The 11367-nt window shown below is 52.9% G+C and overlaps 2 protein-coding genes across 3 annotated transcripts; one reads left to right on the top strand and one right to left on the bottom strand.

The window, feature by feature from the left end:
* Positions 1–2652: 2652 nt before the first annotated feature.
* On the bottom strand, positions 2653–9510 carry TWNK (twinkle mtDNA helicase). Of its 2 annotated transcripts, none has more exons than XM_054436133.2 (5): positions 7588–9510; positions 7160–7400; positions 6502–6609; positions 6034–6175; positions 2653–3848 (listed from the first exon to the last, which is right to left on the bottom strand). In XM_054436133.2, exons 1-5 carry the CDS (start codon positions 8828–8830, stop codon positions 3528–3530), a joined length of 2055 nt encoding a protein of 684 aa, XP_054292108.1. In that variant the 5' UTR covers positions 8831–9510; the 3' UTR covers positions 2653–3527. The 2 variants fall into 2 exon arrangements, with proteins under 2 accessions (XP_054292108.1, XP_054292109.1); XM_054436134.1 differs by having other exon boundaries at positions 3711–3848; positions 5992–6175; positions 7588–8830.
* A 22-nt stretch (positions 9511–9532) lies between these two features.
* MRPL43 (mitochondrial ribosomal protein L43) lies at positions 9533–11170 on the top strand. Its single transcript, XM_054436135.2, has 3 exons — positions 9533–9726; positions 9843–9949; positions 10074–11170. The coding sequence occupies exons 1-3, from the start codon at positions 9596–9598 to the stop codon at positions 10313–10315; spliced, it is 480 nt and encodes a 159-aa protein (XP_054292110.1). The 5' UTR covers positions 9533–9595; the 3' UTR covers positions 10316–11170.
* Positions 11171–11367: the final 197 nt, after the last annotated feature.

Raw genomic sequence — 11367 nt, 5'->3', positions numbered from 1 at the left:
GGCTCAGGCCGCGCCCCCCACCCAGGGAGGGGAGTGGTCTGCCCCGCACTCCACCAGCAGCCGACCCAGTGCCCAGCCCAAGAGTGACTCGACGGTGGCCGAGGCTGCCCCTCTGGCCTCTGACTTCACAGCTTACTGGATTTGGTTTTTGACCTGGGGAAGGGGGCGAGCATCACGTGACCAAGAATTCGGCTACCTGGCTGCCTTAAACTAAGCTGCCTATAGAGCTTGACTCTGCCACCCTGCCTGCTCTGATGGGAGCCCAACCCAGTCCACTCTTGGCCCAATCCCCAAATACGGGGACATCCCCTGGGAAGGAGACAAAGAAGGCTCAAGTTTCACCAGAGCAGCTGCCACCTACCCCTACCACGCACACACCTCAGCGTGGGGCTGCCCAGGCAGAACCAGCACAGCCCCTCCCTAGAGTAGGTATCTGCCCAGGTGAGCAGGCCTGCGGGTTCTGACCCCCACGGGGCATGGCTGGGCTTCTCTAAGACTCATCAAGTCCCACCCACAGGCACAAACAGGAAGTTGACCTGTATTGCAGGGAGGCCCCAGGGCTCCCTCCCGCCATGGCACTCAAGGCAGCATGTAGGGAGGTCTACAGGTATCTGGGCCATATGGGCTACAGGAGACCTCGGTGAGTTGTTTTTTGAGACGGAGTCTCGCTCTGTCGCCCAGAATGCAGCGGCACGATCTTGGCTCATTGCAACTTCCGCTTCCCAGGTTCAAGCGACTCTCCTGCCTCAGCCTCCAGAGCAGCTGGGACTAGAGGCGCGCGCCACCACGCGTGGCTAATTTTTGTATTTTTAGTAGAGACGGGGTTTCACCATATTGGCCAGGCTGGTCTCAAACTCCTGACCTCGTAATCCACCCGCCTCGGCCTCCAAAAGTGCTGGGATTACAGGCGTAAGCCACCCCACCCGGCCGAGTTGTTTCTTCTTAAACCCATCCACAGCAGAGAGGAAGCTGCCAGAGGACCAAAGCTGTCCCCTCATAGCCAAGTGTGACATACACTATCAATTAGAGGACAAGGCTGTAGATCCAACTGGACCTGGCTTAGCCAGGCCTTTCCTGAGATCTCAGGGAAATTTTTTAATATATTTTTTCTTCCCAATCCACCGAACCTGTGAGTCAGGGAGATTCTTAACATCCAGTTGGGTGTAGGCAGACCAGTCCTATCCCAGGGAATCTGCACAGGCCCTAGGGACCCCCCACTGCTTTCTAGAATCCAGGGATCTGAACAGACTGGGTGGAATCATGATATGGGGTATTTAAGGCAGGTATGGAGTAGAATGTGTTTGTGCAGGGGGTAGGGCTGGGGGGAGTATTAGCTTCCCCTCCCCATCATCATTCTGGTTTGTGCTGTGTGGGGGTATCTGCTAGAAGGGTGGGGCAAGACAACCAGCCAAGTCTGTATCTATCCCTCTATCCCCAGTTCACAGAGACCTCACAAAGGTCCCCTACTGGAAACCCCTAAAAGATCTCCTGAGAACCCACCAGGCATTCTAGGGAGACAGGAATGTGGAACCCACATCCTTACAGGTATGACTGATATGGTATTGTGCCTCTGGAAGGCATGGCTGCCGTTCAGTGTTACAGACTCTGGATGAGGCCTAGACCAGCCAACGGCTGGGAATGATTACTGGGGGATTAGGGAGGCCTGGCTCCAGCCAGTCTGGGAGAGACCCCAAGAAGGGAGGCCCTGGAGGAGCTCTCCCCACCCCCCCAGGTTCTTCCTCACAGAGAGCAGCTTTCCAGCAGCTTTGCTCCGGATGTTTCAGGAGACATTTGTGACCAGAGTTCTCACACTCCAGAGACCACAGACCCCTCCACCGGCCCCAGAAGCCCCTTCATAGGTTGAAAGGAAGAGCCTGACAAGGCAGCCCTGCTTCCAAACGGAGCAGGAAACCTTCCCCCAACCCTTACAGAAGGATTCTCCCCAGCCCCCTCAGAACATATTGCATTCTCACGACTCTTTCAGGCAAATCCAAAGGGAAACTGGGACTTTTGGATATCAGAGGACAAGAGATGAGAAGGTGTCATCATTTAGGAATACTTCTGACAGTCCCTCTGGATCACCCATTTTACAGTCTCCTCCATGGCTTGTTAAAAATGAGGATTACTGTACCCCTCCTCAAATCCAGAATGAGAAATGTACATGGTGGAGGATGGGGGGAGAATGGGGCCTAGGTTCTGCATTTTTCACAAGTCCCCAGGAGTTCCGGCACACATGAACATATGAGAAACACAGAGAGGGTATAGGAGGGAGATGGAAGGGGGGTGGACAGAATATGTTGAGTCTAAGTCCACTTGAGAGGTGAGTGGCTCACATCACAGAGGAATGGCCAGTGAGGCAGGGCACTGGGCTCGTGTGGCCCAGTGATGAGTACCTGTGCCAGGAATCACTCGAGATCCTCAGGGAAGTTAGGTATGAGGACAGATCATCTTGTCTTCCCTAGGCCAAGAAGAGATGTAAATGGGAGGTGGGGTGTGAAGGCCCTTTAATGTCCCTGCTTCCTTGGAAGCCCACCGCTCAAAGGCTGCAAGCAGTGGGAGGGGACCCGTCCTTTCCCAATCCCGAAAGGGAAATTCAGCTACGGACTGGGGAGACACCTGGTGGATGAATAAGAAAAAGCACAGAAACAAAGGCAATGGAAAAATTTTTTAGTAAAATTGGAAAAGGCTCTATAAAATGTCCTAACTCCAGCCGTCCTGAGGCAGCACACAATGGCATCAGTGTCTAGGTGGCAGGCACTCCGGGCTGACAGCTTCCTTCCATGACTCTATGACCAAGCAACCCAGCCCGAGGCAGCTCCCACCAGTGAGGCCCTGATATTGCAGGGCTAAGCACCTAGTACATGCCACCTCATGCCAGGCTCTACAAAGTGGGGAGCAGAGGGGCTTCGTACTCTGTATCACCTTTGACTTTGAAAGCCTAGGCTGGAGTTTCGCATGAAGTCCCCGATTCCCCTCCAGGTTCATGCGGCCTGACCTCACTGCCTTGAATCTGACCTGCTCATTCCTACCTCAGGGCTTGGATTTCCTTTTCTCTCTGCCTGGGTCCCCTTCTCCGGATGTTCACATGGCTCTCTCCTTCTAGATGTTTAGGCCCCAGCTCACATGCCCTCGGCTCAGAGACACCTTTTCAGACCACTTATCTACACTAGCCTGCCAGCACTCTGTCGCATTTCTATTTTCTTTACAGTATTTTTCACTAAAACTAGGTTTTCTGCTAATTTGTTCCTTGCTTGCTTGTCTCTTCCACCAGAATGCATGCGGGCAGGGACTTTATCTCTCTTTTCAGTGCTGTATATACAGGACCTCAAACAAAGCCTGAGCAACACAGTAGTTTCTCAGTAGTCTGCTACATTGAATTTTCTCACTATGGAAACCTGCTCTAGGTTAGGCCCCTCAGACTGAGAAGGGCACACAGCTCAGGACCACAAGATAGAGGAGACCTTGCAGAGTTTTATGCTCAAGGCTGTCCTATCAGGCTCATTTCAGTGACCAGCTCTGCACGGCCTTCACTTTGAACGCTTGGAGGTGTCTGGCTGGTCGGGAGTGGGGGCCTGGCCTGAGCAAATCTCAGAGTTCTGTGTCGTAGCCCCCTTTTTGCCAGAAGAGGGCTTTTTGGCCACTGGTCCAGTGTCATCCTTGATCTTCTTGAGCCGGGCCTTGTTCTTTGGTGGAATGGAGAAGGTGAGGGAGTTCTTGTTGAACTCAAGCGGGAAGACACCTACATCTCCATCAAAGCGGTTCTTGGACACCTGCAGATACCGTTTCCCTGGCCCGGTTACCAGCTTCCTGTCCTGCAGGATCAGAACATTGTCTGCTTCCTGGCTTGCCTGGGGAACAGGGGGCAGAAGGAGGAAAGCAGGAGTAAGAGGACATGAGCAAAGCAGAAAGGAAGGCTGACAGGGCAGGGAGGAGTGATAAGAATGGGGAGAGGGGCTGGGTACAGTGGCTCACGCCTGTAATCCCAGAACTTTGGGAGGCCGAGTCGAGTGGATCACGATGTCAGGAAATCAAGACCATCCTGGCTAACACGGTGAAACCCCATCTCTACTAAAAATACAAAAAATTAGCCGGGCGTGGTGGCATGCACCTATAGTCCCAGCTTCTTGGGAGGCTGAGGCAGGAGAATCGCTTGAATCTGGGAGGCGGAGGTTGCAGTGAGCCAAGATCGTGCCACTGCACTCCAGCCTGGGCAACAGAGCAAGACCCCGTCTCAAAAAAGAAAGAAAGAAAAAAAAAAAATAGAATGGGAGAGGGAAAAGTACTTCCCCCCATGACCAAAGCTCTTTGAACTACTGACCACGATGCTGGGGCCACTCAAATCTTTCAGTTCCCTGACAAGCTTGCTACTGTTTCAGACGCTGCCTGTGCTGTTCCCTCTCCTTCTCCACAGCGGGCCACCCCACTCAACCTCAGCTTCTTCTCTTTTAGGTCTCAGTCTAAATGTCACATCTCATGAAAGAGACCTTTTTTTTTTAAAAAAAAAAAAAAAAAAAAAGACAGGGTCTCAGCTGGGCACGGTGGCTCATGCCTGTAATCCCAGCACTTTGGGAGGCCGAGGCGGACGGATCATGAGGTCAGGAGATCGAGACCATCCTGGCTAACACGGTGAAAGTCCATCTCTACTAAAAAAGTACAAAAAATTAGCCGGGTGTGGTGGCACATGCCTGTAGTCCCAGCTACTTGGGAGGCTGAGGCAGGAGAATCGCTTGAACCCGGGAGGTGGAGCTTGCAGCGAGCTGAGATCGTGCCACTGCACTCCAGCCTGGGCGACAAAGTGAGACTCTGCCTCAAAAAAAAAAAGACAGGGTCTCACTCTGCTGTCCAGGTTGGAGTGGAGTGCGGTGGTGTGAGCACAGCTCACTGCAGCCTCAACCTCCCAGGCTCAAGCAATCCTCCCATCTCAGCCTCCTGAGTAGCTGGGACCACAGGTGCATGCTACCATGCCCAGCTAATTTTTAAATATATACATATATATATATATATGTGTATATATATATATATTTTTTTTTTGAGTCGGAGTCTCACTCTGTCACTCAGGATGGAGTGCAGTGGCATGATCTCTGCTCACTGCAAGCACCGCCTCCCAGGTTCAAGCCAGTCTGCCTCAGCCTCCCAAGTAGCTGGGACTACAGGTGCCTGCCACCACGCCCGGCTAATTTTTTTTTTTGTATTTTTAGTAGAGACAGGGTTTCACCATGTTAGCAAGATAGTCTCGATCTCCTGACCTCGTGATCCACCCGCCTTGGCCTCCCAAAGTGCTGGGATTACAAGCGTGAGCCACCACGCCCGGCCAATTTTCAAATATTTTTGTAGAGACAGGGTCTCACTACATTGCTCAGATTGCCAAACTCCTGAGCCCCAGCGATCCTCCTGCCTCAGCCTCCCAAAGTGTTGAGATTACAGGCGTGATCCACTGTACCCTGCCATTTTTCCACTTCTGCATTACTCTCTTTCCCAGCTCCATGTTTGTTCCATCATGGCACATGATTTGTGCTCCTTGCTCTGAATTCCCTATGCCCAGCCCAGGCCTCGTATGTAATAGGCATTCAGTGTATCACTAGAAGCTCCAGGATTGGGCTGGTCCTGATGCCCAGAAGGCCCTCACATTTATCTGATTGTCTAATACCCATTGTCTATCAAACCTCAACCCAACCTTTGTTGTCACCTCCTCTGGGAAGTCTCCCAGATGTCCCGGGCTGACTCAGACATCTTTTCTCTTTGCTCTCCAAATACTTGTGCTGCCTATCATAGCTCTTATCATACTGAATTGCAATCACTGTCTTACTGTTTCCCCAGGAGAGGATGTGAGCTCCTGGAGGGCAAGGAGAGCATAAGAACCAACTATCAGCCTTTGTATTTCCAGCGCATATATTCCTCATGTCATGGCTCCAGAGGCATTGCCTCCTGCCTGTTCGGATGGACAGTCACGATGATTAAGGCTGAATGAGGGCTGTCCCTGGTCACACCTACCCACTCTATTTTCCAAAGCTTGAGCTCCTAAAGGCCACTCACTTTGGCTGAGCCAAAAATGGACGCTGTCTGCAGTTCCTTGTCATCATCCTCTTTCCGGGGGTGAATGACCAGCGTCACATGGCAGTTATTGTCTGTTGCAAACTTCCGAAAGACCCCGATGATGTAGTCTTGAGCTGCAATCCTGCCCCCATCCCAACAACACAAAGAGCTTATTAGACACAGAAGGACGAGAACATATACATACTCTTGATTCATTCACATCTCCCCACAAACTACCACAACCCACTCTACCTCCCTCTACCCAAGGACTCACACTCAGATCCCTGTCCATACATCCTGCTGCCATACCCCACACCTCCATATGATACACATGGGGGTGGTACGTGCCTGCATACATCTCAGAAAATAAGAGAGCACAGCATGTGTGCCTAGAGGCCAGCTGCCTGAGAAGTGTGTGTTGTATGTCCAAGCGGGCTCAAGCTAGACAAGAGAAGATGTCACCGTCACCTGTCTGTGGACAGCTGCTCGTGACCCATCATGAACTGCAGGTTGTCGATGACCACATGACAAATGTCATAGACGTAGATTGCATGTTGCATTGTATCTATTACAGTCCTGGGAAGAGGAAAGGCAAGGAATTTGACAAGTTGTCTCTAGACCACCCTAGGCAGAAGAACTAGCATCCTGAAAACTCTCTTGGCTGCCTCCTCCTCTGCCCTTCTATTAGTATTATTATTTGAGACAGGGTCTTGCTCTGTAGCCCAGGCTGGAGTGCAGTGGTGTGATCACAGCTCACTGCAGCCCCAACCTACTGGGCTCAAACGATCCTCTTACTTTAGCTTCCTGAGTGGCTGGGACCACAGGCATATGCCATCACCATGCCCAGCCTAATTTTAAAAAATTTTTTTATAGAGAGGGGGGTCTCCCTATATTGCCCAGGTTGGTCTCAAATTCCTGGGCTCAAGTGATCCTCCCACCTCAGCCTCCCAAAGCGCTGGGATTACAGGCATGAGCCACTGTGCCCAGCCCTGCCCTCTCATTCTCTGAAAAACTCCAAACCTAAGGAGATGGGGGAGTTCCTACTGGAGCTGGAAAAGGAACCAAAGGTTCCTGAGTGGTGGGATATGTCTGGGAAAGCAAGGTGGCTGGAATCTGGGAGTCTCACCTGATGCTCTGCTGTCCATGGAAAGTCATGAAATAGAGGGGCAGGTCCTCAAAGCGGTCAGCCCAGTGATCATATTTGTCCAGCTGATCTTCCAGCCGCCCCTCGGCAAACTGTGTCAGCATGACCCGGGCTAGTCTCACATTACTGATCTCGAAGCTACCCCACAGTGTGTTCACCCCCTGGGAACACAAATCCAGGGCATACTCACTGATGAATGTTGTCTTTCCACTGCCTGTTGGCCCTGCAGTGGGGTGGAACAGACCTGGGTGAGGAGGAAGTCCTACCCTTGAAACCAAGACATAGGTCAGGGCTTTAAAATTGGGGGGAAGGGGCAAACTTTTTCAACATTGTCATGGCCCAAACCCACTTGCTTTTGTCACCTGATCTTCTGCCCCTTTACTCTAAGTAGTGATTTCTCAAAGGGTTACCTGTGAAGACCGTCAGCTCGCCCTTTCGATGTCCCTTCAAGATACGATTGAGGTCTGGAAAGCGGCTCCAGCGGACGCCAGCTGCTTGCTCCACATTTGACAGTTCTCCTAGCACCTCCTCCCGAAGCTGCCGGAAAGATACGATGGACTTGTGCCAGGCAGGCAGGGCGGTACGAAGAATACGAGAAAGATTGAAGCCTCCATTCAGGGCCTCCAGGGGACGGGGATGCTGGTCTCCTGGTCGCACCAAGAAGCATCGTTTGGGGTTCAGTTTTCGTGCAAACAACTTGGCGGCTTCCCAGGACCGAAGGTCATCTCCCAACCAGAATACAATCCGCCGGAACTGTTCCAGGTAAGGGAGTAAGGCAGGGGGTAAGCAGGTCGTTCCTCGGGGTAGAGTAAGGGTAGGCAGCCCTGTGGACTGGTTCAAGGCCAGGCTGTCAAGCTCACGACTCGTCAGTACCACCTCAGCATCTCGACGACTAATCAGTGGTAATCCAAACAGATTGTGGTAGGCACTAGGTCGGGGAATAGTGGTTTCCTCGTAGCTCACTCCATTCCCCTGGCATTTAGCTTCTAGTAGCTTCAGGCCTCGTAATCCTGAGCCCCCAGGGGAGAACCAAGGGAAGACAAGACTGCGAGCAGGTCGCAGATATCGCACACTGAAACGCTTGAGTGTGTCATCTGTAACCTTGGTAAGGCCAAACATTGTATCAGCCAGCTGAACCTCCTCCTGATCAGGCAGCTCCCAGAGAGGTATTGCTCGGTTCCAGATCCTCCGGACCTCCTCGCTGTCCTCAAATTCTGGAGCCTTACTAAGAAGCAGCCCCTCCCTGGCCCCATCCCCTTGCCCCTCCACGCTGGCCTGGAAGTCTTCCCAGCTCCCGTCTGCTAGGCTGGTCATGCAGAGAAAGCGGCCTGTGGTCTTGTCAATGAAGAGGCTGAAGGAAGTGGTAACACCAGTCTGGCCTTTGAGCTGTGAAGACTCTGCAAAGGGGCTCAGTGCCCGCAGGCAACTGTGACCATCCTGGAAGGGGATCCCATGCCCCCGCAAATACTGGCGGATTTCGGTTGCAGTTACAGGCAACACTGGCATATCCAAGGCTTGGAGAGTCTCCTTCCTGTAACGTCTGCGAGGAGGGCCTGGGGCCAAGTTTCGGGGCAGGCCCCTCCGACCCATCCACTCCCCACGCAGGGGTAACAAGATACGCAGGGGGTACCCACCTCGGAGGAGGACCCACATTCCTAGCCAAATGTAGGAAGTCACTACTTGAAATGCCTTAGGTGCCTGGTTAGCATGCCTTCACTAGACCAAACTCTAGGGATACCCCACGCAGCACTCTGCAGAGCTCACTCTAGGTGCATTCTTTCTCTCCATGAATTTCTCCTCTTCAGCCCCTCTACGTTGCTGCTTCACACATACGCCCATCTACACGACCCTTTCACGTCCACGTCCTTCTACAATGGCTCCCCCACCTCTATGGTCCGTTACAGTTTCTCTCCACCACCTCACCTCTATGACCCTCCGTACAGTTCCTCACTGATACAGTTTCTTTGCATCATCTTCTCACTTCTACTGCCCCTCCACAGCATCTCCTCGTCGTCCTCATTTCTATAGTCATCTGCATCCTTTTTGTAGTCCCTTTGCCCTAGGCCCCGACTAGAGACCCTCTTCCGCTTCTCCTTCCCCTCACTGGGAGCTCAACACGGCGAGAGCACCCAGCACGACTCCCGCCAATCCCCGGGCCCAAAGGAATGCCAGTCTCTATCCTCCCCCGTGTCTTCACTCCGCTCTACTACTCCGAGCTCCGCCGCGCCGGCCCCCAGCCCCAGGTTACCACTTTTGTCTCTCCCACTTCGCCCGCAATTTGAGTCTCCCGCACATGGTACTCGCCTTGACCTCGGAAGCAAAACTCCGGGAGCGGTCGTCCCGGAACCGGAAGCCTCAAGATTTAGTCCCGCCCCCCTCTCCTTGCTGCTTAGGCTCCGCGGCCTCCAAGCTGTAGCTATGACGGCGCGCGGGACTGCGAGCCGCTTTTTGGCCAGTGTTCTCCACAACGGACTGGGTCGCTACGTGCAGCAGCTGCAGCGTCTGAGCTTCAGCGTCAGCCGCGACGGCGCCTCGTCTCGCGGCGCCAGGTGAGCCAAGGGAAGTGCGCAGGTGCGGATCGGGGTTGGGGTGGAGGTGGCAACGACTCCCCGGGTAGGTCGCCCCCAGTCAGGGGTCATACTGCTCACTCTCCTGGGTCGCTTAGGGATTTCATGGAGCGGGAGGTGATCGACTTCGCCCGACGGAACCCAGGGGTCGTAATATATGTAAACTCGCGTCCGTGCTGCGTGCCCAGAGTAGTGGCCGAATACCGTGAGTGGGGCCGGGCTCGGGCTGGAGGGCGGGATCAGGGGCTCGACCCGCTAGCCTCCTTCTCGCCTGGTCGCACCGGCCAGCCTCCGCCCGCTCTCACCCACTCTCACCCCTCTTCTGCCAGTTAACGGGGCTGTGCGCGAGGAGAGCATCCACTGCAAGTCGGTCGAGGAGATCTCGACGCTGGTGCAGAAGCTGGCCGACCAGTCGGGCTTGGACGTGATCCGCATCCGCAAGCCCTTCCACACCGACAACCCTAGCATCCAGGGCCAGTGGCACCCCTTCACCAACAAGCCGACCACGTTCAGCGGGCTACGCCCCCGAGAGGTTCAGGATCCTGCCCCAGCCCAGGTGCAAGCACAGTGAAGAGGTGCCCCACCAACTCCAGCCCCAGGCTTTGGACTGTTTCTCCAGTAAAGGTGGTTCTTCCCCTTTGGGATTCCAAGCCCAGGCAAATGGAACCATCAGTGGGCAAGTTGACAGAGGTTCTGCTTGGGATAATGAAGAGCTGCCTGTTTCTTTCCAGTGCCTGCTTCTAGGGGCAGTGACCTTGTGAACCACTCATTTTTATGCAAGTGGCATCCCTAAAACCTGAGATAAGGAAGACTTCAAGGGTTTTACAGGGCCCTTGTTTTTTAAATCCAAATTGATAATGATCTCAAAACACAGTGAGAGGTCTGAAGGCTGGCTTCTGAAGAATCCCTGATGTCTTATTGGTACAACCACTGAGCTATGGAGAGCTCTGCTGTGATGGGCTAGGCACTTTATATCTGTGTGAATAAAGATTTATAAAACTGAGGTTAATAAACTTGTCCAAGGTCACATTTCAGGTCTGTCTTCAAAATGTGTGCATATGTTAAGCACAAGCCTCAGTTTTCATTATTTTAAAACTAGACGCAGAACATATAACAACTGTCAGGTGGTTAGTATCAAAGGCCAAGTGATTAATCTAGGCCTGACCCCTGAAAGGGAGAGGGGAGTGATTCCCAGACCAAGCCCTGGCTAACAAGCTTTCTCTCGGTCTTAGCTATACATCTCCTTCCCCCTACGTCCCTCTTTGTGCAGAAATAAAATCCATGTCCCTTGAGCCAGCTGGTGGGGAGTGCTGAGAACCTTGGGGAAGGGCAGGAAGGCTGGTATTGAGTATTTTCTAATCTTAGTTTAAAAAAGGGATGGTGGGGAAATGAGAGCCAGGAAATAAAAATCTAGAAACCCCTGTAAGAATTCTTGAACTGTTGTCATTTTCTTGTCATGCCCTACCACCATGATCAATGAATAGTGTGAACCTTACTAAAGAGGCCTGTGTGCCTGCCAAGGAGTCAGGATGGAAGCGGAGAATCCCAATTTCCTCTGCAAATAGTTGTATTGGGGAGCAGAGCCAATCTTGGAGGCAGACATCACCTTCTGTATAGGCTCAG

The sequence above is a fragment of the Pongo pygmaeus genome, chromosome 8 (assembly GCF_028885625.2).
Source record: "Pongo pygmaeus isolate AG05252 chromosome 8, NHGRI_mPonPyg2-v2.0_pri, whole genome shotgun sequence".
In the NCBI taxonomy this organism is placed as follows: Eukaryota; Metazoa; Chordata; class Mammalia; order Primates; family Hominidae; genus Pongo; species Pongo pygmaeus.
This window is presented reverse-complemented; position numbering and strand designations above follow the sequence as displayed.